Source organism: Periplaneta americana, chromosome 12 (assembly GCF_040183065.1).
Source record: "Periplaneta americana isolate PAMFEO1 chromosome 12, P.americana_PAMFEO1_priV1, whole genome shotgun sequence".
NCBI lineage: Eukaryota > Metazoa > Arthropoda > Insecta > Blattodea > Blattidae > Periplaneta > Periplaneta americana.
Genome location: NC_091128.1, coordinates 89,480,552 through 89,494,143, shown reverse-complemented (window position 1 = coordinate 89,494,143; position 13,592 = coordinate 89,480,552). Strand labels below are relative to the sequence as shown.

At 34.8% G+C, this 13,592-nt stretch overlaps 1 protein-coding gene across 1 annotated transcript in view; it reads left to right on the top strand.

The window, feature by feature from the left end:
• Positions 1–13,592, top strand: part of defl (Integrator complex subunit 7) — a 31,712-nt gene that overhangs the window by 9,664 nt on the left and 8,456 nt on the right. Inside the window, exons 10-18 of the mRNA XM_069841725.1 lie at positions 222–355; positions 1,705–1,909; positions 2,826–3,020; positions 4,081–4,184; positions 4,814–4,900; positions 5,926–6,037; positions 6,613–6,711; positions 8,515–8,709; positions 11,045–11,363. Of these exons, the coding sequence (XP_069697826.1) occupies positions 222–355; positions 1,705–1,909; positions 2,826–3,020; positions 4,081–4,184; positions 4,814–4,900; positions 5,926–6,037; positions 6,613–6,711; positions 8,515–8,709; positions 11,045–11,344 (1,431 nt within the window). The 3' untranslated portion in view covers positions 11,345–11,363. The remainder of the gene's footprint in view (positions 1–221; positions 356–1,704; positions 1,910–2,825; positions 3,021–4,080; positions 4,185–4,813; positions 4,901–5,925; positions 6,038–6,612; positions 6,712–8,514; positions 8,710–11,044; positions 11,364–13,592) is intronic.

Below are 13,592 nucleotides of genomic sequence, written 5' to 3'. Positions count from 1 at the left end.
CTGTACCTGATTTACCTCAGTTAAGAAGACGTTTTGCCTCTCTTGCTTTGTCATTTCCATTATCCTTTGTTACTCATGCTGATGGGCTTCACTTTTGCTTCTTCATGCTTATAATACAATTCATAAAATATAACTTGTCATTGATAATAATAATAATGTTTGAGCAGAATGTTAAGTGATAGATCACAATTTTACTTTAAGTATGTTCTCTGTTTTCGAAGGTAATGCTTTGTACATTGGTTTTCCAAACAATGGCTGGCTATGAGTGGAGTATAGAGGCCAGGCGCACAGTAGAAGCTGCTATTGAAAAAACCAATCTGTGGTCAAACTACAGGATTGCTCGTTCAGCTGCTAGGTGAGTAAAATTTATAAAAATGATAGCAAAAGTAAGATCTTCCAAACTCTGCCTCAGAGATATACTGTACAAATAAATGTTTAAGAAAATATATTTCTGTCCAATTGAATTGGGTATTTGGAAATTTTTGTAATGTAAATAACATAAAATTAGATTATGGAGTAAAGCATTTATTTTATGACAAGAATAAAATTAATTACGAAATTATGTAATTATGTGTGATTATTATCATATGTTTGTAAGTTGTAAAATATTAAAATAACTACTGGGACTGGAAGGTCCAGGGTTCGATCCCAGGTAGTGACAGGATTTTTTCTCGTTGCCAAACTTTCAGAACGGCCTCGAGGTTCACTCAGCTTCCTATAAAATTGAGTACCGGGTCTTTCCCAGGGGTAAAAGGCAGTCAGAGTGTGGTGCCGACCACACTACCTCATTCTAGTGCCGAGGTCATGGAAAGCATGGGGCTCTACCTCCATCCCCCCGAAGTGCCTTCATGGCATGTTACAGGGATACCTTTACCTTTACCTTTTTTTACTGAAGCTTTCCTGGCGACGTGATTACTCAAAACATTCTCGGGCTTCCAGCCAGGTAATAAGTTGGTGATCCACCTATGTTTCGAGGATGTTCATCTTCCTCGTCTTCAGGGTTAACTGGTAATTAGGGGATATTTTGCTCCTTATTTATAGTGCCAGGGAGAGTACATGCAGTGTGGGAGAATCCAGAAATGCATATAGAGTGTTAGTTAGGAGACTGGAGAGAAAAAGACCTTTCGGGGGGCTGAGACATAGATGGGAGGATAATATTAAAATGGATTTGAGGTGGGTGCGATATGATTGTAGAGACTGGATTAACCTTGCTCAGGATAGAGACCGATGGCGGGCTTATGTGAGGGCGACGATGAACCTCCGGGTTCCTTAATAGCCATAAGTAAGTAACTCTGGTTCCTTTGTGATGTCCCAACAATCAGGGATCATTATCCATTACAAATATAATGTGGATCCACATCCTGTGATGCACTCTAGATAGTCTAACGAACTAAGTGACCTACACTTCTCAACACTAGTAACATCTATGAGCCCACTCGTAGAATTGAGGTTTATAAGGACATGTTCCTGGCCCTGCCATTGGACAAAAAAAGAAAAATGGAATAAAATAAGCATTGATTTTATGATAAAAATAAATTATTTATTATAAAATTATGTGTGGTTGTTATATGTTTGTAGGTAATCACAGTGTTCGTTCAGAGAACTATGAATAAGATAGACACACACAATTCATGCTGTAATACCAGATGTCTGCAGAAGATAATGTTGAAGTATGAAGTGATTCACATATTATGTTATGTACAGGTACGGCCATCATAGTGTTTCGGCTGGTATTCTAGCTCAGCTGAGGGAACAGGTGTCTTCAGAGCACTTCCACTTCTGGTTGGTATCATTGGAAGAGTTAAGTCGTGGTGAAGCAGAGCTTTCTGACTGTTCTAAACAGCCAAGCCTTGTCCAGCGACTGAGTCAAGCTGTAGCACACTATAGTAAGGCTGTTGCAGCTCTCAAGGTAAAATGGAATGTCAAAGTTCTTAAATTTAACGTTTTATTGTTATTTTAAGTTCCTACAATAACGACATATTGCAAAATCTCCGGTTTATCCTTTGAGCATAATGGTCTATAAAGTTACTATTTTTCAATTAATTGCGCTCATATTTAAAAGTTAAATTTCACAATATTCAGCCTAGGAACTATGGCAAGAATGTATTTTTTTCAAGGTTTGAATAAAATAACTATAATAATAATAGATTTCAGTGTTCATATGTCATCAGCTTATTTTTCCAGAGGGAGATCCTAATTTCTTAGTAGGTTATTTAACAATGTTGTATCAGCTACTTGGTTGTCTAGCATTGATGGAATTGGTGATAACGAGTCAGTATTTAGATAAGATGAGTCCGAGGATTTCCTATCCATCTAACAGTTCGAGGAAACCTTGGGAAAACCCAATCATACTGTATTCATGATATGGTTTGCCAAGACGTTAACAAAGATGACGATATTAAAAAGACCTGGGAAAAGTGTAGTCCACACCAGTCTACCCTGTTTTCAAAACAATCTGTAGCAGAGAGTGGAATGCGTGGCCCATACAGGTAGTTAACAAGTTTATTTTATGAAATGCATTGATTCAGTGAAGGTCAGTGGATTTTCAATGGGAATCCAGAAAGATATTGCTACATAGGTGTGGAATGTTTTCATCTGGTCTGTCCATATCATGATTTAGGTTTAGGTACGAGTAAAATTAGTTCAAGTAGGATATAAACCCATATTTAGAGCACAAAATGCACCCTCTATCCCTGAGACCACGCTGGTGACCATCTTGATATTAAGTTGCATTGTTTTACATAATGCGTACTCTTTAAATAGTTTTTGTAGTAAGAGGAAGCTTGCACATTTGTCTCTATATAAAAAGTTTGATGGTGTTCCAGGCTGCAAGTACTCCATTGCAAAGTTTGCAGTTCCAGTCAGAGTATACGAGATTGAGAGCTGAGTTTCTTCAGTGTTTGGCCCAACTGGTTCATACATGTCACAGTCTCTGCACAGCCCCTCCTCCTGCTGTAGCATCAGCCATAGCAGAGACCACCAGGGACAACTTGCAGCGTTATGGACATATCACGAACCAGGTATAACATCAAAAATACAGTCCTTCCAACTTACAATAATTTTCTTTAATATAAGAAAAGTATATGTAGGATTTCTCAGAGTGTGTTCTGTGGAATCCAGGGTTCCACAAGCAATCCTAGTGGTTCTGCGAGCCCTATATGATTTATAAATTTTATTAATACTTAGCAGATACTATGAAATGTAAACAAAAAACATGAAAATGTGGATGAATAGTAACATGAAACATAATCAATTATTATTACTAATTATTATTATTATTACTATTACTATTGTTGTTGGGAGGTTGGAGGGAATAAGACCTTTGGGGAGGCCGAGACGTAGATGGGAGGATAATATAAAAATAGATTTGAGGGAGTGGGATATGATAGTAGAGACTGGATTAATCTTGCTCAGGATAGGGACCGATGACAGACTTATGCGAGGGTGGCAATGAACCTCTGGTTCCTTAAAAGCCATAAGATAGTAATAACAATACCAATAATGTTGTGGTTAACTAATGCTGAGTTCTTGACAATAAAGCAAAATAACAATAATTATTATAATAATAATAGCAAAACAAAGAAAATGGATTACAAGGGTTCCGCGGTGAAAAAAGTTTGAGAAACACTGTTATGTGTTATACAGAACATGATTATTTCGCAAAACATCTAAACAAAATGGGACTTTACCCTAACCCAAACTGCTATGTGACAAAGAAGAAAACTGACAGAAGACCACCTGCAAAGTCCTAGAAAGATACTGGAGAACAAGAATGCTAATGGCTTCAGTGTCAAATATCAAATACTCGACAACAACATAGAGAGTGTCACGGTTATTCCCGTTGATACATAATAAAACAGACTGATGCTGGGTTACAAGAATGTATTTATTGATTCTGTAACAATCCTGTAAGTTCTAATGTACAGTTTGAAAGAGTGCCCTTCACTATCTGCTTTGGCCAGAGAGGTTTAAAACTTCGAAAATTCGCAACAATTTGTCTTCATATTTCATATAATCAGAAAGTGAAATGCTTATTACTTGAAACACTGAGTAATTCTATTATGTTAACTCTTTTTACAGTTGAGGAAATGCGTTAAGGAGTTTCGATCTTGTGGTGAACTCTACTGGAAGCTGTATCAGAGTGCCTTTGATGCTGATCCTGCATCCCTTGCTAACATTCAAATGTATCCTTTAGAGCAATATTTTCTAATAATATAACATTATCGAATTTATATAACTCGGTGCAGCATTTTATGAACATTTAGTGATATATGTAACCTCAGGTCATGACATATTTTAAATTTCATGTTATCTCTAAAGATAATCATTCTTGAGTGGAATAAACATTCATGTATCTGGATTAAATATACGAGACACATGAATTGTCTCTAATTTCTTGATGCTGAGTCATTAAATTATTCCGAAATATTGAGTGCAGACTTTCCATTTCCAAATTAAAACCATACTAATGTCCTTTTACTACATTCACTCCCTGTAAAAAAAAATTATCTCATTCTTTTTATTATGTGCTACTTTGTGTGCAGGAGTAAAGAAAAACCAATTTTAGATTTATTTATACAATACATGTCGAGAGCAACAAAACACATACAAAACTGAAATAAAGCAAGTGAAATAATAAAGTCATCAGAAGTGTAACAGCATAAAAATAACTTTATTTTTTAAACATTACTGAACTGCATTTGTTTTATTGCAAACTTTATCAATCTGCTTATCTGAAAGGACAAAAATTGTATAATAAAGTTACTTTCTAGTTCAGAATTTTGTATCTTGTATTGTCCTTAATATTGGGTAGTTTACAGCAAATGTGCGTCTTAATGGCTCATAGTGTTGAGAGGATAGCACAAGCAAACTATCAGGATGAGACATCATTGGAATTCAGGTAAGGTAATCGATTTTTTATTTTTAACTGATATAATGATGTGGTGGTGGTGGTGGCAGGACATGAGTGACAGCGGCAACAGTTTTGATGGGGATTGTTACAAATTTTATTTTGGAATTTTCATGAAGGGGATGTGTGTGTATGTGCACATGTGTGTGAAAGCATTTTTGTGACAGCTAATCTTTTTATTATTTGTTTATATATTTTTTTAAATAACTCATATGTACGAGTATAACTTATATGTAGGGCTATACAAGTTCACATCCATGTGTTGTACAATGTAATTTAAAAATTCATGAAACTACAATCTGTGGAAAACATACAATATCTCAGGAATTAAAGAAAGAAAGCAAATAAGAACAAACAGTAAGGTAACATAAAGTTCTGGGTAGAAAAAAGAAAAAGTTTGAAACCATGAAATAAATTAATCAACTGAGAATTAAAATAAATAATGTTCCAAAAAACTTCTTTTTAAAGAATTCTTAAAACACCATGAATTTGGTAAAACTCTGTATTCTTAAGGAAGTTGGTTAAAAGTTATTTAAAAATGCTTAATTCCTTTTATTCCATAAGTTACTGAGCTATGCTGAGAAAAAATATTTTTTCTTTTTGTCTTATTAAATAAGTATGTATATCTTTATTAAACTGAAATATAATATTATAATATTTTCTTATTTATATACGTATAATTTTTTAGGTTTCATGAATTTTTCTCATACTTATGTGTAAAATATTGTAATGCCAAAATCTGTGTCAAAACATCTCTGTTCACTAGTTGCCAATGCTCAGATTCTTTCTTGCTTACTAGCATCATACAAAATATTACATTTCTCGTTATGTCTCGTGCTGAAAACATTTTTAAATGGTATAATATTTCAGTGCAGTTGTTATTATTATGTTTGAATAATTTGTAATAAAAAGTAATAGATATCATTAGTTTGATATTCATATGAATATAAAGGTAATTCATTTGTAATAAAGGAAAATGTGTCTTTCAGTGTTTGCAATACCAGTTTTCGTTTTAGTTACCAGCAATCCAATCTGGAAACTCAGCATTTGATTCGATGTTGCCAGGAGGCTAGTGCAGTGGCACAACAATTGGCCAGAAATGAAGATCTTAAAACTATTACACATCAGGTCTGTAAAACATATTTCATAGTGTAACTTGATATAATTAATTGAACAATACACTAAATCTTTCATTCAAACAACTTAAGAAAACTACAATTACTACATGTATTAACATGTCTGCAGATGATTTTGGTTTTTCATGTACAAGTTCTTTAGGTGTTCTGTCAGCCATCCATATGAAGATATGACAGCAATCTGTTTTTCTCGAAAGGTCTTTATTTGACCATAAAATGTGGTTTTACTTTCACAAAGTCCTTTTAGTAATTTGCACTCTACTCGGGCATCACGCCTATCTAACACACAAGGTTACTGCTGTGTATTTATAAACTAGTGTGTGACTTTTCTAACTATATTTTTAAATATGAGGACTAAAAATTTGAAATGTACATTATTTGATTGGTATTTTGTGCAAGATCAAAATTTCGGAATGGCTATTGGAACAAAGATTTAGATCCTTAACATAAAAAATCAAGTTTATTTTATATTTTGAAATATAATTTTATTATTTCAATGTGTATTAAGTATTGCAAATGCATCAAAATCATATTTCGAATCATAGCATTCTACATTTTTCTTTTTAGCATATTGACTGTTTACTGAGACAAGTGGAGATACTTGCAGAGTCTTCCCTATGTCTTCCACGATATTTCTTCCAAGTTCTTCAGTCAACAAGCGTTAAGGTAATATTCATTACAGATTTAAGGTTATGCATCTTTCTTTACAGCTTTACATTTCTTATCTGTTAAGTTTCAACGAATATATATCAATTCTAAAGTACCTAAAATTTTTATATATTATAATTCTTATATGGTGACACATTTACACGAATGGATCTCTGCAACAAAATAATATTGCTGGAGCAGGTACAGTTGACTTGCGATAATTCGCTGTAATTAATGCATGAACTTCTGCGAAATATTGAAAATCGCGAATTATACTTAAATTTTTGTATTATTATTTAAAGTCCAGTAAAAGTTACTCTAACAGGTTAAATTACTAAAATACACCTCAAAATCAAGTGCAAAATGCGAAACAACGACGAAATTTCCTACATTACACACTAATACATTGAATATTCTGCAATGAAATTATGCTATGAATGTTATCCTGCATGCTGCTAGAAGTGAATTCTGCTATGCATAGCATACAATAGAACCCCTTTTTAATGAATCTCTGGGGGATTACTTTTTTTTTTTCCTTAAACGGAGGTTTACATAAAATGAGAAGGAAAGTCTAAAATAAGTTAATATTAGCGTGTATATTATATACCAAACTTTATTATAACCATTTAATTAAACTTACAATAATTATTATTTACAGTAAATTTCATTACAATATTTTCTAACTCTTCAAATGGTGTGACACGAATATTTTTCTATTTGGTTTGAATCTGAACCACACTGAAACTGCATTGAAAATTTCTTCATTTTTCTCCACCTTAATGAAGTAGTTGGCAAACTATGCTTTTTTTGCCATATGTGATAGTGCTATTTGAGATTAACAGCTCATAATTAAACCCATTCAAATAAACATATAATATTAAAAATAAAACCAAAACAATAAATTCCAAACTCAATAAAGTAACAAGTAAATGTTTACGATTAGAAGAAAAAACTCAAATACCTCAAAAAAATATAACAGAAAAAAAGATAATTTTCATTAGTTTTAATAATTTAATAAAAATATTGGTCCTCGAAAGTCCTTATTATTTTCTCTTTCTGTCCGACAGTTAATTTCTTCCATTTAATTGCCATTATAACAATGCATAAACAACATAAATTAACAAAAAAAAAAAAAAAAAACTTGGAAATCGGTCCACACAACTCGAGAGAACAAAACAAACAAAGCAACTACTCTGTGAAAACAATGCAAAGCTAGACCATAAAGAGGATAAAGAATAACGCTGCCTCATGGCACCACATTACTGTCAGTTGAGATGTGTTAAATATTAGATATATACCTTGACCACCAAAATATTCTCTCCAACCAGAATCAAATACCATGTTACAGTAACGCCTGAAGCGAGTAAGATAGCTGTATTTAATAATGGAATTTGTAGTGGATTAAAAGGATAAATTCCTTCAAATATGCCAGTACTATTGATTATTGAAAGTTGAATCGATATTTCGAGCTTCATTATCACAAAATCACTTGAAAAAGGCGAGATTTTTCTTAAACCAGGTTTCCATAAAAGTGGGAATTAAGTACATTGTTCTTATGGCAATTTGACTGGGACTTAACACATTATTTCTTAAAAACAGAAATATTAAAACGGAATTTTACTGTATTAATTAGTCTCCAGTTGGCAAAGCTGGTCGAAATATGAATTGATAGGTATAAACTGTAAATAAAAGGGGTGAGAGTTCACAACCTTCTTTATTCTGGATGTTCATTTGATACAGATGTGTATAAAATAAAATTACCACTTGTTACAGGAAGCCTATGTGTACAATTTCACAATACTATACTGCTTATGTTTACAGCTGGCTATCTCTCCCCAACCCAGAGTCCTAGGCGAATCCATAAGTGTGCAGAGCGGCTCTCAACTTGCTGTGAAAGTTGAAGGTGTCATACAGCACGGCAAAAGACCTGGATTGTTCCGACGTGTCAGTGGAGTGGTTGTGACGGTGTCTTCTCAGCTTCAAGCTCGTTCAGCACACAACAACCATGACAATAAGGTAATAGCTTAGTTCTGAGATTTTATGTAAAGTTTAGAACAAGTTAATCAGTTGATCTAACAGTCATTCAATTGCTGTACTGCATTCGAATATTTCTTTATGATGTCTTCAAAAATTCTGATATATTCTGTACCTATTTCCCTGGTTGATTTCATAACACTCAGTTTGGAAATATTACATTTCTAATCTGTATGAATGTTTTGTCAAAATTTTGCTGCGCAAGATTTTGAGGAGCCAAGATATGGACATGTAGAAAATTCTTTCATTTTGAATTTCTATTTTCACCAATTTTGGTATAAAAATTCCTCCCCCTTCCTCCCCCAATACTTCACCATTTCTCCATTTATCACCATCATTATCAAATGTGATTTAATATAAGTTTTTCTTAAATTTTGATATTTATTAAGAGTTACAGTGACGTGTAGGGAATTTTCATTTACTGTTTGTTCTTTTTAGTGCTGTTATCTGCAACAGAATTTTTCTTCTAAAATGGGTTATAGCATTGATTTGTCAGTCTGTTTTACGTAATACAAAAGTCACGAAAAAAATCATCTGCTCTGAGTTGGAATATTTCCATTGTTTGTTGTTAAATTCAAAGACTTTTTTTTTTTTACTAAAAATGTTTATATTTCATGTACGAGGTGTGATCATTAAATTTCGAGACTGTCTGCTGTGGGCGAAGAGATCACGTGATTGACGCGCGCACAGCAGTGATGCTAGACAACCTTGAAGAGACGCGACACAAAGTTTCAAAGCACTATCTTCATTGAGACCTGTGTTACATAAAGTTTTGTTAGCATGTGCATCCACTCATTTGCAAAATCACGATGGACTGGAAACTGGAGCAAAGAGCAACATCAAATTCTTCGGGAAATCGGCAACCGAAACCCATGGAATGTTGAAGCAAGCTATGGGAATGAAGCAGTGAGTCGGGCGAGGTGTTTTGAGTGACATTCGCAGAACATTGCTGGAGGACGACGAGATGCCAGATCGACCACACACGTGGAACACTGCCGAAAATGTCGAAAAAATTCGACAAATTGTGCATAATTATCCTCACGTTCTTTTTGAACATGAACGACTACAAGTCTGGACAGAGAACAAATGGATGCTCAATGACGACATTGTGCCAGCTAACAGAGCTCTCGCAACACGCCAGTTTTGCACCTGTAACAAAATGGTCGTCGTTCTTCACCCCTGTATTCACCTACGACTTTTTTTTGTTTCCGAAGATGAAATTAAGCTAAAGGGTCGCCGTTTTGGCACAGTGGAGGAGATCCAACTCAAATTATAAAAGGTGCTTGACAGGCTTCAAGAACACGACTTCTAGGAGGCATTCCAAAAATGGCAGATACGTTGGGATTAGTGTACAGCTGCCCAAGAGGGACTACTGTGAAGGAGATGGCAGTCAAATTTAAATCTTATGGCTTTTAAGGAACCCGGAGGTTCATTGCTGCCCTCACATAAGCCCGGCATCAGTCCCTAACCTGAGTCCCTATCAGTCCCTAACCTGAGTAAGATTAATCCAGTTTCTACCATCATATCTCACCTCCCTCAAATTCATTTTTATTTCCATTTATGGGACAGGTCTCGGAATTTAATGATCACACCTCGTACATTGTTCCTGGACAAATTGATGCGATGAATTGGACAAAATTTGCCTAGTACCTTATGAGAAAATGCTCTACACAGACGAACAGATAAATGGTATACCCAAACCCAATTTTTTATATTGGGGGTGCTGAAAACATGAATTTTCATGATTAAACTAAAAATACTTTCAAGAAAAGCCCACATTCAAGGAAGAAAAAAATGGTTCTTCAAAGATTCGTTTAAAAAGGAATTTTACATATTGAACTTCGTCATAACAGGTAGAGTACTGTAACTATAATCCAGTCTCAGCAGATCAAAAGAAAGATAGTAGAATATAAACGTTTTTCAAGTTGAAATTTTTACGTACGTGATGGTCTAAAAGTCCTGCATCAATAGTCAATAGTCAGATTATAGTATGTTTTCAATGTGATTTCCACCATTGTCAAAACATCACTGTATGTAAGTATCCATATTTTCGAGAATGTGGGACACCGTCTGGCAAAATGTCATTTCAGGTAGCCCTGTAAGACAAATCTATTGGCTTTAAATCGGGTAATCAAGAAGACATTCCTCTGATCCTCTACAACCAATTCAATGTGAGAAGAAAAAGAAAACTGTTACAGACCTCCCCATTGTTGCAAGACTCCTGGGCAACCTTGTAGAATTACTTACGGAATCTTTTCATAGAACTCTTGACATTTTTTTTTCTGAAACTGTATAAGCATTTCTGTTTTCCTTCTAGATTGGTGGAGATGGAGGATCAGTGTTAACACAGACGGTTGCCCCACACCGTGATTTCTTCACAGCACAGTTCCTTCTAGCATTTCCAACTGGTGGTCAGTATTTATTAATAGTAGAGGCATCAGTTATAGATGAAAAGAGCAATGTGTGGCGTACTGGGCCCCGAACAAGCCTCACAGTGAAATCACACGAAGAAGCGGGCAAAGTAGCTGCAACAGCAGCTGTTCAGGGAGGTGTGGCTGGATCAAGTGCCAGCACCTCGGGTAGAGGAAACTTTCCGAACACAAGTGCCAGATTTTGAGACTATTGCCTATAAACAGGTAAATTATTGTGTAAACTTTTACAGCATATGAAGTGAGTTACAAATATTTCTCTTCTTTAAAATTGGATGCATTATTCTTCCCATCAAACAAAATATCACCCTAAATATGGAAACTTAGGAAGACCAATAAACCGAAAGAGTAAACTTTAATAGACATTAAGACAAAGAATAATGAAATAAGGCTATAAGGCTTTGAAAATGTGTAAGAGTTTGTCAAGTGTGCATCTCATTATAATAATGCTCTTTTTGTACTTGCTTAAATACCAACCATTCCCTCTTTCTTTATCTCTCTCTCTCTATACATATTCATGTACATATATAGTAAATTATCGTTATAACTTACAACGAATGCCAGGATAACGAATTTGTCAGTTTTGCGAATTTTTACACTAGCTATCCTGGCCATTTTCCTATACTGTTAATGTAAAAATAATACCTTTATATTGAACGCTGGTATAAAGAACTTTCCAGTTTAGCGAATGTAAACATGATCCTGCTGAATAAAAAAGTATTTGTTATAACAAATATTTTTGTAAGATATAATCGAATATCTTCATGCTGAAAACCAATCAGTCCATGGAGATTTGAGTTGTGTCTATCATGTACCTTTCGCACCTATGTCACTGAGTTGCCTTTGAATCTAAGCTGATTGACTACTGTGGTTGTATAAAAATTACTGTCTGTATGTGTATCTGCTGCAAGTATATCTAGTTGGTGGGTCTACTTTTTAGTCTTTATGTCCAATCTGATGGCTGTCAAGTAAAAGTAAAAACTCTTACAAACCTGTTCATTCTTGTAGTAGCTACACCCGATTCTCGGGCACATCGCCAAATTCGTTTCACGACTTTCCGACTTGAGACCTACAGAAAACAGCCCCTCTTTGCAACTCCCCCTGGTTGCCAACGATGCCTACTCTCAATATAATTATTATATTACCAGACTATTATTCATCAATTTATACATACCAGACAAGGCCCGGTTCTTATCATTTGCGATTCACCTACTTATGTTCTGTTGTATGTAGGAGTGTTCCTTTGAGGTGATTCTGTGTAAATATTCATACAGCGTGCACCTTGTCGACCAGTCCGTTCTGTACATATTATTTGAGTGCGAGATTATGGACAAGGTACTCTGTCTTGTATAACAGAGTCATGCAAAACCTGTCTTTTTTTTTTTATACTGGATTATTATACGACGCTGTATCAACATCTTAGTTTATTTAGTGTCTGAATGAAATGAAGGTGATAATGCCGGTGAAATGAGTCTGGGGTCATGCACTGATAGTTACCCAGTATTTGCTCATATTGGGTTGAGGGAAAACCCCGGAATAAAACCTCAACCAGGTAATTTGCCCCGACCAGAATTCGAACCCAGGCCACCTGGTTTCGTGGTCAGACGTGCTGAACCTGTCTTCGTATTGATGCAGGGCAAAGGGAAATTTGTGGTGTTGGTCATGCAGACACTGCAGATAGGATAGATCTACGAGTACCAAGAAACACCGCTACTCCTCTCCACTCCAGGCAAACCAGTTCTCTGGTAATTCATCCTGTGCATGTACTAAATCAATCGGTAATTTGTATGTCATGATTTTACTATACAATTCATTTGTCTAGGTACAATATACATACAGTCTCCAGATTATTCATGATCGCGTGTTCCCGCACACACTGTGAAATGCTACCGCGTATGTGAGATTGGATGAGTGTATATAGCTGTCGATCCCACAATACAAGGAATAGCCTGTGCACCTCGCATAATGCACACTGCCACATGTAGGATGGCGTGCCTTGAAAATATACAGGGTCTACATTATATGCACATAATATAATTACATAAAAACAACAATAGCAAGTTACTCCTTAATCGTGTTTGACAACAACAGCTAAAATCTAACCTAATTCGTCTTTAATTGTGAATAAATATACATTCTGACATGAAAGATGGCACTTCTCAGTTTCAGATAATCTGTCTTTTGACAGTAAATTTACAGTTCTACATATATATCCCAAGCACTGATAGACAATTATTACTAAATATATTTTATAAACATGCCAACATAATTAGAAAGTGTTAAATATAAGAAAACTGATAGGCCTACTTTCAATTCTCATGAATTACACGATCATAAGTAGTATCCTTGACGTAATTCTCTTATTTTAATTTTAAAAAACAATTCGTTTTTCTGTGGTGATAGATGAATGTGCATCATCTGAATTTCATGTAAATA